At 38.7% G+C, this 12884-nt stretch overlaps 1 protein-coding gene across 1 annotated transcript in view; it reads right to left on the bottom strand.

Annotated features, from left to right (window-relative positions):
* COL15A1 (collagen type XV alpha 1 chain) overlaps positions 1-12640 on the bottom strand; it is a 118429-nt gene extending 105789 nt beyond the window's left edge. The window contains exons 1-2 of the mRNA XM_083858826.1: positions 12259-12640; positions 12058-12140 (exon numbers count right to left, since the gene is read on the bottom strand). Coding sequence (XP_083714952.1) covers positions 12058-12140; positions 12259-12269 — 94 coding nt within the window. The 5' untranslated portion in view covers positions 12270-12640. The remainder of the gene's footprint in view (positions 1-12057; positions 12141-12258) is intronic.
* Between the last annotated feature and the right edge of the window lie 244 nt (positions 12641-12884).

Genomic DNA, 12884 nt, shown 5'->3' with positions numbered 1-12884 from the left:
TGTCTTTTGTTTATTCAAACCTTGATCCTACAGGGCTGAGATTAGCTTTTAGGAGCTGAATAAAGCACCAGTTTTAGCAAGGATTCATGGTTGGTTTTAAGTTTAAAATATCCATTAATATTGCAGGTGGAAACCTTTCATAATGTTCAGTGATAACCCTAAATTAGAATGCTGTCTAATACCTGTGACATGCATATAGCAGGAATAACACAGAATCAGAAGGATAAATCACAGCTCACAGACTCACTGATACTTTAGGACTCTGGCCCATTTAAGACAGTCTTCTGGGTCTGAAATATTTTTTTTTTAATTTGAGGCAAGCCTATCAGATAGAATTGGATATTTGTTTAACTAACTCCAGGTAAAAATTACATCTTGGAGTGAGACAGAGGGGAAATTCTCCTCCATACTCTTCTGTATTGCAAAAATGAAAATGTATGTAAACAGGACACCAAGAAAAAAATGCAGTTGGTCCTATGTACTGTATTGATCTTGCTAATAATACAGTTAATATGACAGCTTTTCATTTTCTGTCTTTAGACGTATGTCCGTGCTCAGGTGTTTTTTGGTGTGAGAAGTACTTCTTGAAATCAGAGACTTCCCTTTCTTTTTATTGAGAGTTTATCTTGTGCATTAGTAGAAGGACTATAATTCAGGAGAAAATGCATGACAGTCACAACAGTAACAGGTTTGCTTGTACTAATGCAAAGCTACAGTTTGCCTCTGTCCCAAACAGCTGAAGTTTGTGGCTATAGTCAGGTCACTGTGACATGTTTGCCCCTCCTGAGACTGAGGGCAAACAGCTGCAGAGGGGGATGGACCACGGGGTTTGTGGTCAGTGTAGCCTGCCTGATCATGAGCCCCGAAAGGTCACAGAGCAAGAAGGCACTTAAATTTCAAAAAACTTTCACCTCTACTCTCTTGGAAAGGAAGGACAAGAGCATTGCTTAAAGAGCCTCATGATCAGCAGGACCATGATGAAAGATGAGACATCATAAGGTTGCAGTAATATATTCCTGGGTTCTTCTCCAAGATTATTTTCCCAAAAGCATTCTACAGAACTTCAAAACAAAACAAAATGAGAAACAGAAGTGGAAATTGAAAGGGAGGAGAAAGGGGGGAAGGGAGAAATAAAAATGGAGAAAGGGTGAACAGGAAAGGGAAAAGAGAAGAGGGAAAAAGAGAAAAAGGAAAAAGCAAAAAATGGAAAATGAAAAGGGTATATCCTTATATATAAAAGCATATATCCTTAGACAAGCATATAAAATGGATATTGGGTATTAGTATTAACAGCCTATCAGCTCTCTGATTATTCTAACAGGGCTCACAAACAGCAAGGGATTAAAACAGCCAAGCACAAGTCTTTTAGTATTAACTATATTCTCTTTCCTCATCTTTGATGTCCTTTTCTGTGATCACATCACTGAGAATGAGGCTCAGAAACAAATTAATTATGCAAAGCCCAATTTTAAGATCTATTTTTAAAAATCACAGAAAAAAATAGTTTACAGGAGTCCTTCAAAATTCATCTAATCCAATCTGCTGTTCAGTACAAGGCTATCCTGAAGAGTAATGTTGCCAAGAGCCCTATGTAATCAAGTTTAGAATACTTGTAAGAATGGAGATTCCAGAAACCCTCTCATCAACGTCTTCCAGAGTTTAACTGCTGCCATGGTGAAGATTTTTTCTCCCCTTTTGTTCAATCAAAATTCCCTTTGTTGCATCTTTTGACTGCTACTTATTCGTTTGCTCTGTTTTATTCTCTAAGAAGAGTCTGGCTCTGTTGTCTCTACCACCATTCAAATAGTGATGATAATGACCACGTCATCACCTTACCCAGAAGTGGAAACTTCTTGAAGCACAGGGTGGCTGAAGTTATTAAGACAGACACCTAGGATCTACAATCCAACAATAATAGAATATTGAACAGGAACTGCTGATAAAATGGTGATATACCAGTAAAGAGAGAGAGAGAAGATGTCAAAAATAAGTGCTGTATACTGCAGGCTATTCTAGCTGCTTAACAAAAGTTTCATCTTCAGATGAAGAATGCCTTCGAGTTTCTAAACTGCAACAAGACAGTTCAGTTTGGGAAATCCACAGATAGCATGAATGTGACCATCAACTTTTAGGCTTTCCCTACAACTTACGAGATGTATTTTAAGTAAACTGGCAGCTGAGAACCCTTTGTTTCATACCATTACAGAGGTAGAGAACCATCTGAAGCCTGTCAAATGGATCCACTTGCACTTCAGGACAAATACAGACATTATGACCAAGTTCCTCTTTGATCCTTGTGCAAATGCAAGAGGATGTGGAGAAAAGTGCTGAGTCTCCCTGCCTCTTTTGGTCTCACAACACAAAGTTTGCTCCTTCTACATACTCTGAATAAAAAATGGAAGGCCAAAAGAAGTCGGAGGCACACAGTTGTCACAGTTTCCTCAGTAAGGAAACACTACCTGTCAACCATTTTGATGATGGTGTCATTCTAACAGACTGTTCCACACAAATTTTCCTTCATGATTTCAGTCTGCATTGTTTGTATTGCACTGATCTATGTTTAGAAATTTATCCATGAAGAAAACAGAACAGAGCTAAGTATTCAGACACAAGAAAACCTTTTGTTCCTATCAGATAAATATATCACACAGGTATAGTTAATATTTCCAAAATACTTCAGTGTATGGCCATGGTATTGCAATTACACCCAGAACACAGGACAACACAAGGTATTCATGTAGATAGTCTTGCTTTCCCCATAGTTGTTTTAGGTATATGTACCAAATGTATTTACTATGAAATTTTCTTCTGCTGACTGTTTAGGAGCTAAACGAGACAGTAGCTTCTTTTGAAAGCCCTTTATGGAAATTCTGCAGTGTGTCTGGAAACAATATGTCCTGGAATAGGACCCTTAAGAGATTAGTAGCTTCAGTATATCAGAGGGCTTGTAAAGAAGCATTCATTTAAGACTCATACTGTAAATACTTGGGGGTGTCAGCATTAACTCCTAGTTGGAGCAGCAGTTTTATCTCCACTTCTTTTTTTAATGAAAACTTTGTTGCAAGTCAAAGCTCATGTGGACAAAGCAGTTGGCAAATTGTGGCAAATCCCACAATTCCATTCTGTCTTTTGAAATTCTGTAGAAGTGTAAAAAAAGGAGCCACAATACTTCAGGTCATCAGTGGTTTGTTTATTTTTCCACTGAGAAAGCATCCTTGAAATTTTATGAATGTTTATGCTTGCACTGAACACCACCCCCACTCCCCGACTCATCATATCTCAGCACAAGGAAGTTGCCATGTGGTACTCATTTGCCAGATTTGCATCTCGTGATAGATAGAAGTTTCACTATAAGGGCATCAGAAAAAAACCCCTACATCCCCAACCCCCCAAAAAAAACCCAACAAAAAGACCCAATAAGATATACACATGTATAACTGAAGCCTTGATTATAATATAAGGCCACTTTATGCAGTACTTCGAGTTCAGTCAAGTAATGTTTGGTAAAAACAAATGGAGCTATACACTAAGATGACATACGATGACATACTTTATAGAGCACTAAAAACTAAAACTCTTTCAGATAAGTGTTTTTTACATTAATACTATTTCACTACAACAATTAAAAGGTTATTTTGATCAAAAGTCAGATTTTTTCAGCTGAAAAAACTTTCAAAACTTGTATGTGTTTTATACATTTCCTGTAATCGCATGTGAAAGAAACTAAAGACAGAAACTAAAAAAAATCAAACCATGTGTGTTAAACCACATTCATGGCTAGCCTGAACAGGATGAAATGTTTGCTTGTTTTTTACTGTGAAAAGCATGAAAGGATTTGAGTCATGTATACTCACACCCACAAGCACCACAAAGTGGCAGCACTACTGTGGAGCATTCATTACAGATGAGTGGTTCCCCCTTACCAAGTCAAGAGTTGTGCTGGTTTGGCAGAGTGTTGAAACAGATGGAACTGGAACAGCCTTTGGAAAGTTGAAGACTAAAAAAAGCTAAGACTTTGGCCCTCTGAGAATAAAAAAGCATCACATTCACAGAAGTGACGCAGTGTATTTAGTAAGTCCGTAGCTAACCAAAGTGGGTTTGGGAAGTAAAAATCCTTACTGTGGGGAGACACTGCTCCCTCCCACCTCCTGCTGTGAGGTAGCCAATTCACTGGCAAGAATTCCTGATCAATGGATATTTTGATGTTAGGAATTCCAAGTAGAGAGGATTCCTAGAAAAGCCTTGGGTTTTGCATAATTTTCCCTTCGGTTTGCTTTGTAGACCACAATGTATACATTAATGCCTAATGATTACTCAAGTTACCAGCACATTTGTTTTAATTATCCACAACAACTCCTTTCCATGTGAAGGTTTACCGTCTCATGCAACATGACAGTGCTGAGCCAGAAGTTTTCTGTGGGATGGAAAGAAACACAGGGACAAGCAGCAACAACTCTAAATTAATATATTTCAAGAAATGTTGTACCTGCAGTGTATGATTGACAGCTGTTAGTTATCAAATTAAGATATCAAACATACAGTGTATATGCCTAATGGTGGGGAAGAAAAGGCTTGATATATACTGTCACCTGGTTCAGTTTCTTTGGTACTGTCAAAGAAGAGAAGATGATAAACTTAGGGAAGTCACACAGTTCTTCAGCCCCAGAAAGATCTGCTCTTTCTAGTTGTCTAGTTTTTCCCATGAGCATGATTCACAGCTCAAGTTGTAAAATTTTTGGAGAGATCACTCTTGATCACGGGACTGGATTCTACCTGAGATGTTCAGGGTTCAGTCTATCACATCATCCATGCTGTGCATGAAGATGTTAAGGAGTGTTGGTCTCAGTGTGCACCACGGAGTAGTACACTAATGGAGTGGTAGCTGGCACCCAGTAACTGCACTTCATTCCACTGATACATCCCTTCAAGCATGTGTAGGTCAGACTGTTGTCAACACACATCCCACTCATCTCATCCTTACTTCCAGAGTTTAGCTATGTGGATGTTACAGGAGACAATGCTGAAAGTCTTGCACAAGACCACAAATATCAGCTGTCTTCTCCTCAAACACTGGTTATTTCATTGCTGAAGGCTACAAGACTCCCGGGCCAGATTTTCCCCTTCCCTCTTATGTGGTGACTACTCCTAATCACCTCGTTCTTACTAGAACGGCTTCCACAATTATGTGCTCCCACACCTTCCCAGGAACTGAGGTCAGCTGCCCAGCCTGCAGACCCCCAGGTCCTGCTCCTTTCTCTTCTTGAATATAGGAGTGACACTGGATTTCCTTCCATCCATAGGATCTTATTCTGATCACCACAATCTTTCAAAGATTGCTTTCCAAAACTCTATCTCAATGATATCAGCCAGTTTGATGAGCCCTCTTGGATCTGTCTTATGAGGTCCTGTGAACTTGCAGGTATCCAACTGATTTCAATGTCCCTTCTCTCAGTCTGCCTCAATGGAGGACTGTTCATACCTTCAGACTTTCCCAGTGGGTTCAGGGGCTCAGTTTCCTGGAAGGAAATCTTACTAGTAAAAAATGACGCAAAGAAGGCATTGAATACCTGGGCTGTTTCCATGCCCTGTCACCAGATTCGTTGGCCCATTTCATTTTGCAACAGATCCACATTTTCTCTAATCTTTTTGTAGCTGGTGTATCTGTAAAAGACTTTCTTGTTGCTCTTCTTTTCCCTTGCTAAATGTAATTCCAAATGGGTTCTGACTTTTCTGAGCTCATTCTCATACTCTCAGAGTCTCTATATTTTTGCCATGTTACCTGACCCATTTCCAACTCTCATATGTTTCATTTTTTCATGCTTGAGTTTACTTAGAAATATCACCAGAGATGAATCAGAGATTGGATGCCACACAGTTTATGTTCTGAAATGGTTTTTCAGTGAACTCCAGTTACAAACAGTTATCCATAGCTTGTAGGAAATTTTGAAGCATGTCTTGGAGTACTATTCTTTTCTGTCGAGAGTCATCACTTACTCTTTAGCAGGCAGCACAAAATTAGAATTGTTTCTAGGTGGGTTCTGTTCTCTTTGAGTTAGGTTATGTGTATCAGTTGTAAGGGCAGTGATTATAAAATGCAATGGGTAAAGACAAATGCTATGCCATCTTTGTCACCAACCACCAAAAAAGTACAGAGGTAATCAAAGGCTATGTTCAGCTTTCCAAAGAAGCAGAGACAGACATCATGAGTATGTATGGAACTCTGATAAGGTAAAAGGAAGGTATGTCACAAATAGGACTGGAAGTTTAATCTTACCTGAGCAGTTATAAGTTACTGTGGTAACTCCACAGCAAGAAGTGGATTCAGCGGTAGGAGAGGAGGTAGACCCAGAGTCTTAAGACACAAGAGGTTCCCAAATATAGAATAAACTGGCTGAAGCCCTTACTTGCTAATATTTTTTCTTCTGTACTAAAGATGAAACAAAAGACCAGGAGTGATGGGGCAGCTCATATTCAAATCTCATTGCTGACTCACTATTACCAGATTTAGGCTTCCAGTGATTGAATGTTTGGGATAAAATGCATTTGAGTGCCTCCAGAAAAGCCTGGTTCTTCTCAGAACCCTTCAGGAACATTTGGTACAGACCCCAGTTCTTCTCAGACTGGGCTGTAAGACAGCTACAAATTATTTAAAATACTGCAATTCTTTTTCAGGACTCATTCAGCTCTGCCCAAGCTTTCCTAAGCCTTGGGAAAGCTTTTCCCAAGGCTTTCTGACCAGAAAGCATTGTGAATAATACATTTGTCATTTCACACTGCTCATATACAAATACATTAAAACTGAGGTCTGCTCATTTTACTCATTCTTAGGGAGAATTCTCCCTGCATCTGACTCTCTGCAACATCTGTGAGTCTTTAGGTTTGGGAGCAGGAGCTGCTAGAGATGGGAAGTTTTCATGAAGAGAATTGACCACAGTCTAAATGGCTGGTTGATTTTGCTGTTTTATGAACCTGCTGTAATCATGTGGGTAGGCCAAATGGGAAAAGATTGTTTTAGGACTTAATGATGATAAAGAGGCATACTCTCTTAAATAGTTACCATTAATTACAGCCTAAATAAAGCAATCAGATTTCACTAAACTGTAAAATTTACTGTCTTTCTAGCCAAGGCACACTGGGATAAATTGCCAAAGCTACTGCATGAATTTGGTCACTACAAGAAAAACTGATCCATGGCTAACACAGCAAAGGAAAGGGGAAGAAATCACAGGCAAAGGGACAGAGAGTCTCCAAAACAAGCTTTTGATCTCATAATTAATGTGTTAGAATAAGAAATATGTTCTTTGGAACCCTCTGAATAAACCAAACATAAGCAATGCAGTCAAATCTTTCCTCCTGAGGCTCATTTATTGAAATGATCCTTCAAATCTAAATGCAAATGGCAAATGCAAGCGCAAATGTTATTTTGAGTTCTATTCAAGATCATGGAAACAACTGCTTACTCCAGACTTTCAGTGTGCCCAAGGACACCTCCACAGAGGAAATGAAGACAGTTATTATAACACTATATCCACCCCAGCTGGTTTCCTCTTCTGAGGCCTCAAAAAAAAAAAAGCTAAAAACCATCTTCTGTTGCCTGGTAGAGTCGCTTAGGAAGCACGCAGTTTATTGTCCAAGAGAATTATCATGTAGAGAGTGTTATACAGAAAAAGAATCCATTTAGAAAAGTGACAGAATGGAACAAATTTTCTAAGTCAGGTTTGTTCTATTGGTGTTATCAATCTCTTCAGCTACTGAAAAAAATGACACCCACTGAAACCAACCGATTTTCTAATGTAAATTACTGTGTTTTGCATGGAAAGGCCTTTTATCTACTATGAAATCAGGCTCAGCTCCACATTAAAAACATGCACAACAGCTGGTAACAGCTTGAAGACGTGCCTGAAGGATCACAGTGGCTCATTCAATTTAGACTCAATTGCAGTTTGATGATGTCCAAATGCTCAGTCTGGTACAAGAGAATTTACAATGCCATCTGAATTCTCTTTAAGGACTGTGCTTTATTATCGCTGTAATTGCGTCCTGTCTTTGGAAAGAATGGACTGAGCCACCCCATCACATGTGTGATTTCACACATTTGACACTCAGAGCACATACAGCAATGACTTGGTAGAAGCAAGATTTGAGATGCACAGACAAGTTTGTTTACACTCGTTATGTCAGCTCGCTGTGTAAAGAAGTTCTGGTTCGCTGTTTGTCAGAATCACATCAGTTGATCATCAGCCAATGAAAGTCAATAATTCAGGATTCCTCCATTAAAGTCAGCAGGTCAGGAGTGCAAAGTTTATGTCAACAGCCTAATGACAGCCTTTCTGTGTACAGAGGGCCAATGAAAGACACAAATATTTACTTTATGTAAACTATCGCTAAGCATGTTACTTAGGCCAAGAAAGAGCTGTTCAGCTTGGCTAATAATAAAACCCAGATGCCAATGAGAAATTTGTAAAGCTTCTTTTAGAGCTCATAAACATAACATAAACTACAGAACCACACATATTTAAACATTTTTTCTATATTTTTTAAAATGCAGACACTGATTTGACTGTAAAGAACTGAGAAACACTGATAACTGCCTAGACAGCCTAAAAGAATAAACGTCACTTCTGCAAGAAGCTAGAGTAAGTCATAGGAAGGATTCAAACTTCAGCAGGGTTAGAATGGAGATTTTCTAACTTTAGACCTGTCTACAGTTTGGGTGCCAGCCTGTTCAGGGCTGTGGTCTGAGTATCTTCTGTTCAGTAATTTGATTTGTTGTTGAAGAAGCAGAACATGTTAAAAGCAGCCAGGGTAATCAGTGTAAGCCAAGATACATTATCAGGCATAATTAGGGCCAAGTACATGCACTGCAAGGCAGTGCCAGATAAGATAAGGTAGACCACGCTTTTATGAAGAGATAGACACATGCTTAATTGTCAATTGAACAAAAGAGAAGTGGTGAAGTAATTCATTATGACACCAACATATCTTCAGTCCTCCTGCACAAAACCAAGAAGAATAGGGTGCTGTATTTGCATAATTTTTGTGAGCACAAGAGAAAAACTGCAAAAGCTCTCCATGGTTCAAATGACACTACATTTGAGTGAAGAGGATTTCATTCCTTACTTATTTGCATGTGTGCAATGCTAGTTGCAGTGAAATGGACTAAAACCTTTAGACAGAGATAGTAAAATTCACCATTCTAATTCACAGAAATTGCTGAGATTTCAGAACTGTTCGGTTTCACTCTGAAGCAAGGTCACATTACTTCTTAAAAGTTTTGTTGAAGCAAAGACCAAATCCTATCAATTTTCAGACCATGCAACTGAGTTCTAAAGTTCTGAAATAAATATTTCAAAATTTTAAATATTTGTTTTACAACACGTAGTTCATTACTTTAAAAATAAGTGTTTATGTACTTTCTTTTTTTTAAAAAAAAATCTGTTTTATTCTACCATGAAACCAATAGCCAGACATTCTAGGACTTGGAGATGAAAGCAACACTTCTACTGAAAAAATGACCCAACATCTCACAAGTCTGCTAAAAAGTTAAACTAGAGCCCAGAAGTTCTCAAACAATTTCAGACTGTCACCTGAATTTTTCCCCTACAACCCTCAACCCTGCTCCACAATTCAGTGCTTGCTTGGGGAAAACAAGAAGACGAAGATGGTAAAGGCAAAGATGGCAAATTTTTCTAAACTCTGAGGGACACTGCTTTGTTTTCGGGTTTGTACAAAATAAGTTAGCCCTTCCCCATCCCTCAGTGAATAGTTTAATCCCTGAACAATTTTCTTGCCATTATTTAATCAACTCAAGAACATCTCAAGGTATTCTTTCTCTTTTGCATGTAGCCAGCACAATGGTCCAGCAGAAGACACCTGCACTGTTCCTCTAAAACCACGTTTACTCATTCACAGTTTCTCTTTCATTCAAAGGAATTTAGAGATATGAATTTGTGCTATGGATAGATAGAGCTGGGCTCAGAAAAGCAGTTCAGCATTATTCACAGGGCTGGAACATCCTGGAAAGCAGTAACCTAGAAGGAGACAGTGACAAAAAGGACATTGGATGAAGCATAAGTTTAGCAGCAAAAGGCCTGAATACCAGAGGGCAAATTCATCACTCTGTCGCCAAATATTTTCATCTTAAATACACAGTTTATTTCTGTGCACTCTGCTGATAAAAGGAACTGTGAGAAAGGAAAACGAGGTCACTTCTCCAACAGTTAGACTGAAAGGTTTCAAGTTTGGAACTCTTCAGTTGCAAGTAGAATTTGTATTAGTCATGTATTTGCAGCATCAGAAGGAAAGGAATATTATTCATGTCTCTGGCGTTCAACACCTGATTTCAGAAGATGAAATAATTTAAAACAAGCATCAGCAAAACATGTAGTGTAATGGAAAGCATGAGACCCTCAATGTTCACTATCCCTACTGTCAAGCATTTAAAAATTAGATGTGAAAAGAACTTAGTAAATATTTGGGGACAGGAACTTTTGTATTAACAGACAAATGAGTAGGGAATATTTGGCCAAGACAATAATGTATTAACATACTCCCAGAGCAATCTCCAAGTCTCCAGTGATCTTAGGACACTTCCATAACTCCACTTGATCTTCATTCATGGTAAGGTTAGGAGTCCTTCCAGCAACAGTAAAATTCTGCACTGGAAGAAGTTGTCCAGAAACAATAGGGACTATCTTTCCTACTTCTGACATCTGATCTGAGTTTCAAAGGTAAGATATTTTAAAAAACCCCAAATCTTCAGGTAATAGAAAAAAGCATAGATCCACTAAGAAAGAAGCTGTGTGTCAAATAAATACTTGCAGTTTCTGTCACTTTACTTGCAGTTCTAATAATCTTCTGTTTATTAACTTGAGTGAACCAAAATTTGGTTCTCTCCTGTCCAGATCTCTCTCAGGCACTGTCATTCATCAGCACAAGGAAAACATTGATGCAACAGATCTGCCTCCAGTGGATAGACAATATATTATATGTCACTCACCATTCAGATATAAATTTCTTAATTCTAAGAGCTGGTTTCAGTTTGTTTCCTTATTTAGTTACATGTAATATACAGCATCACATATTTCTCATCTGTACCTATAGCATTTTTCAGTGATAACTAATCAGTGGCTTTTTCTCCTACTGAAATAACTACCTAGGGCTTTTAGATGCCAAAATGTCAGTGATCTATGACAGTGATCAATTAAAAAGGTAAAAACTAATCTGAGTAACATTAAAGTCTTCATGCATGGTATCTACTTCCCACCAATACTTTCTAATGCTCCTATTACACGTTTATCTAGAGGTCATTTACATACCAAATTCCAACTATTTTTTTTAAGAAAGTTGCAAAAGCTTTTTGGTGTAAATATCATCATTCCTAATGGCAAAATAATATGTAAAGCTTTTTCACTTTTCTCAAAATTACATGTAAATTCTTAAATCAGTGTTCTCTCTCACTAGTTAAATGTGAGGCTACGCCTTCCAGAGATGCTTAGGAATTTGGCACTGTTACAAGAACGTATGATCTGAAATTACAAAAAGACTTTTCACTGAAAGTCCATGAAGACCGGACTGATAACACTAAACATTTAATTCAAGAGATTAGAAAATCTCAATTTGTTCAGACTCTTACCAGGAGAAATCTCTAAGCACTGGAACAGGCATCACATCTCTATCTTTGCACTCACACAATGCCTGGCACATTCCTGATATGCCCACAGTGACACATATCTCTATCCTAATTGTAAAAGCATTCAGTAGTCTGAATTTCTTTAAAGTACTTTCTGTTAATTATTACACCCTGAAGATCTATTGAGAAAGCAGTCATGATAGGCTGCCTTAGAGCTGAAGAACCAATGTACTTATTTACCCTCATCCAGAATGAATGGGAATTCAAGCTCCTAACTCACAGCAGCTTTCCCATATGAAACAATGAACGGTAAGCAGCAGAGAAAATTAAGATCTGAAATTGTAGGTTCTCTTTCCATATTAGGAAAGCAAATCTTAAAATTCACACTTACTCTCAATTTATAAACATGATTTGGAGAGCCTTACCTTCTATGATCTGAGCTGCTGCCCCAGCATGGATTGACAAGCCAAAGAGCAGTAGTGACAATTCCCAGGTCCACCAGGCGTGCCTGGAGCAGGTGTGCCAAAAAGAAAAAAAGGGGTGGGGGAAGAATGAGACCAAAAAGTGTAACACAGAAACACATGGGGAAAAAAGAAAAAGTAAAATTTAGAAGCAAGAGTTCTTACCATGAGAGCATTTTCTGAAAATCAGTTGAAAGAACTTAAGTGAGGAAAAAGTGCAGTGCACATGAGTTTTATGCTTATGAAAATAAGAAGTTAACAAAAAACTGGAGCCTGCTGTTTCTCCTCCAACGTTCAGACACAAGTGGAACAAAGGCAGCACTCAGGCTCTCTGTGTGACTCACTGCAATTCACTGCTGCAGCTCTGAAATCTGACTCCGTGTAGACTTTCCTGTCGGACCACTGCAGAAAACTTCCTACTGTATTTATGGATGGACACCGTTAATGCTGTACACCGTCCCAGTGCTGTCGTTATCCAGCCCTGTCTTTAACTGCTGCCTACCCTGACAGGCATTGGCACAGCTCCCCCAGCCTCCTCTCCCGCCGCTCCCACTGCCCACAACCTCCGCTCAGCCAATAAAATATGACCTCCAAAATCTTTCCATCCAGCCTTACACAGGCAGTGATACAAATTCGTATATGGAATGGACATTCCTCCTGCCATTTTAGCCAAACTTTATCAGAAGCAAGTTTGAAGATACGAGCAGGACAGAAGAGCAGTTAAATGGCAACAGATGCCTGGGATTCACACCTGCACTGTTTTACAGATTTTCTGTCACCTACAGAGTCAT

This window comes from Zosterops lateralis (genome assembly GCF_965231275.1).
Source record: "Zosterops lateralis genome assembly, chromosome: 1".
In the NCBI taxonomy this organism is placed as follows: Eukaryota; Metazoa; Chordata; class Aves; order Passeriformes; family Zosteropidae; genus Zosterops; species Zosterops lateralis.
This window is presented reverse-complemented; position numbering and strand designations above follow the sequence as displayed.